Genomic DNA, 3022 nt, shown 5'->3' on the forward strand with positions numbered 1-3022 from the left:
CCGCCGTATGAGAGCAGTGCAGAGTGGACGTGTACTAAATTCACGTGCAGTCGGCCCGGCTATGAAAACAAAGCTCAGAGCAGCTTGACTAACAACACACAGTCTACAGTCATCGTCGTCATCGTCATGTCACCCATTGGTTTGTCGGTTTGTCGTTTTGAAGCCTCGAGTTCAGAGTTTGCCGACGCCATGTTGGTTTTTGTGCAGCCAATAAACTGAAGTTCCCATATTTGACATGCAGAGGAGTGACGTAGATGCCGTATACGGCTCTGGTAGCGGCAGAGACCTGTCAATCACAATAAGCCCTGCCCTAAAGCATACTCTGCTTTCTGGTCTATTTGACTGTAAATGGACCATCATTTACTAAATGAACATCATGCTGTATTGAAGAAGACTTGAACCGAGAGATTGAGACCATAAACTCATGTTTACAATGTTTGAAGTAGAGTCTTTCTCATAGACTTCCACACAATCGGATTTCTTTTTGCAACCAGAGGAGTCGCCCCCTGAACACACAGAGGGAATGTGACTTCACTCTCTGCTCAGGTAGAAATTGATCCACTCTGTCTTTACATAGGTAATAGTTGTTTGATGCTATATCGATGTTCTGAATATGAAATGTAGCACCTCTAAATCTACTGTACTGCTCTGTGGTCCTCTCATCCGTCTGACTGGATAGAGGAATCACAAACAGTTTAACAGCACTTTCACTCTCTTTCTCTGCATCACCACCTGGGGGGCCTAGTTTTCCCAAATCTGGCCCCCTGACTCCTGGCTGCAGATGATCTGATCGATTCCTATAATGCACTGCCCCCCCCCCCCCCCCGATAAAATAAATACTCCGCTGCAATGGAGCCCTCACATATATTGTATGTGACATCATCTCGAATGAATTTAGTAGAAGAAGAACATCTCTTTCCCCTTTCCTCTTCATCGCTCTCCTCTCTTCACACCCAGTAGTAACTTTGGACCGCTGTCTAATGTATGCTAAGCTGCTGCTGCCATGGTAACCCCAGTGCAGGATTTAGACCCAGTTCAGGACTGGAAGTGAAGTGCTGAGCAGCCTTAACTGTAATCCCCCCCCCCCTCAATCAACCTCCAAAAAAGATAACATACAGCAGCAAACATTTGCAAAAATAAAAACACAGACAGATGCACACACATGTGCAGCCAGTGACGCACACACTAATCCAGCGGTGGGAATGAACCCACATCATGCTGCCTTAGCAATAACGCTGGGGAGGGAAGCTACAGGCTACCTGGTGGAGTGACATGGGAACAGATGTAAGGCAGGAAGTATATTTCTGTGGATCTCGGAGAAGGCTGGTGGAGTCCGCATGCGATCAATGACTAACAGAAATAGTAAAGAAATGATTAAATGAGTCACCGCCTAAATTTCCATCTCGGCTTGCTCAGTGTGTCATAGGAGATCCCCGGGACGTGTTGGGAGATTAGTTTGGCTGAGAGCATAACAACAACTGAGATTGATTTGATGAGTGATCCTCCCAACAGCACCTGTTGGCCAATGAGAGAGCTGAAGTCCAGAGAAGCCCCCCGCCCCCCCTTCACCCTGACAGCAAAGACAAACGTCTGTTTGTTGTGTGTGCGTTTGTATCGCATGCACGTGTGACTGCTATATTTGTCCGAAAACATCCCTGGGAGGCGAGTCCATGTGTGTGAATGTTTGAGAGTGTATGTGTGTGTGCGATGACAGTGCACGGGTGTGTGGGTGTACAGCTGTAGCGATGACGTAACTGGCTGAAAGCTGATCCATTTGGCTCGTCGGTGGAGGCGGTGGTTCTTGGATTGGCTCATCCGCCAGCAACGGGGAATCTCAACGAGGGGTTTCCGGCGGTGGCTAGTAGTCACCCGAGTGGCTATGGGCTGATGGGGGTTAAATAGAGGGTGGGGTGGTGACTGTGCAAACTCACCCTATCGGCTGAGCTACGGCGCCACCCCCCCTCCTCTCCCCTCTGCATGCGCATACCCTGGTGTCATTTCTCCTTGAGGCATGGAGGAGGCCAAACCAGTTTCTCCAACTGTCAAAAACTGAGCGTTTTTCTCCCATACAGCGAGAGTAATGACACAGCGGAAGACACACACATGCACACAGAGCATAATAGGATAGACAGACAGACACACACACACACACACACACACACACACACTCCATAGCCCCCCTACTCTGACTATAAACAAACTAGCATGCTCACCAAAACTACAACCTGAGGTGTGGTTCTTCTCTCCACAGACACACACTTTTCCTCCTCGCCTTACTCTGACGGAGGACGGGCCCGTCTGTCCCCTCGAGGGCGCACGTCGGCCTCGTTCCTCGCTCTTACCTGTCCAAGATGTCATGGCCGGATGTGGCTGTGGCTCCCAGCAGTCCGAGCGCTGCACTCCCCACCGCTGCGGCAGCCCCGCTGCCTGCCTCCATGATACTGACTCACTGCAATGAGCAGCCTGCCAGAAGAGCAGAGAGAGAGAGAGAGAGAGAGGGAGGGAGGGGGAGGGAAGGGGAGGATGTGAAGAGGTAGATCAGGGGGGAGAAATACGAATGAGATTTAAGAAATCACATGTAGAGACAAGAGAGGGAGGATGACGGAGGAGGAAAAAAAGTGGGGAATAATGAGAGGGGAGGAAGGACTGTGGTAAAGAGGAAAAGGAACGGGAAGACTGGCATGGGAGAAGGATGAGAGGGCAGGGAGGAAGAAGAAAAAATCATTAATTGTGTGTGTAGTCTATCGATCAAATAAGTCATGCTGATGGAGCTTTGCAAAGCAGGATTTCACTTCGGTGTTAACACATGGAGATTCTGGCACGCACGGCGCTCTGTGATTAACAGTCAGACACCAACATTGGCCGCCGTGATATCCTCCGCTCTCTATTTCAACCCAGAACATCAATGGTTTAAACTTTTGTTTTTCTCAAACCAATCCCTTGTTTTATGAAAAATGCCATTTTCTCTATCTCATATAGAAGCAGCACTGTATCTAGACCATGTGTATAAGAAGTGGACGTA

At 49.1% G+C, this 3022-nt stretch overlaps 1 protein-coding gene across 3 annotated transcripts in view; it reads right to left on the reverse strand.

Moving 5' to 3' along the window:
* Positions 1 to 2453, reverse strand: part of LOC306788649 (rho GTPase-activating protein 32-like) — a 33820-nt gene extending 31367 nt beyond the window's left edge. For all 3 annotated transcript variants that reach the window (XR_013772611.1, XM_079297441.1, XM_079297440.1), the window contains exon 1: positions 2343 to 2453. Coding sequence is in view for 2 of the 3 variants with exons in the window: in XM_079297441.1 (XP_079153567.1) it covers positions 2343 to 2437 (95 nt within the window). In the remaining variant the exon portion in view is untranslated. The remainder of the gene's footprint in view (positions 1 to 2342) is intronic.
* Positions 2454 to 3022: the final 569 nt, after the last annotated feature.

Source organism: Melanostigma gelatinosum, assembly GCF_949748355.1.
Source record: "Melanostigma gelatinosum genome assembly, contig: SUPER_14_unloc_1, whole genome shotgun sequence".
NCBI lineage: Eukaryota > Metazoa > Chordata > Actinopteri > Perciformes > Zoarcidae > Melanostigma > Melanostigma gelatinosum.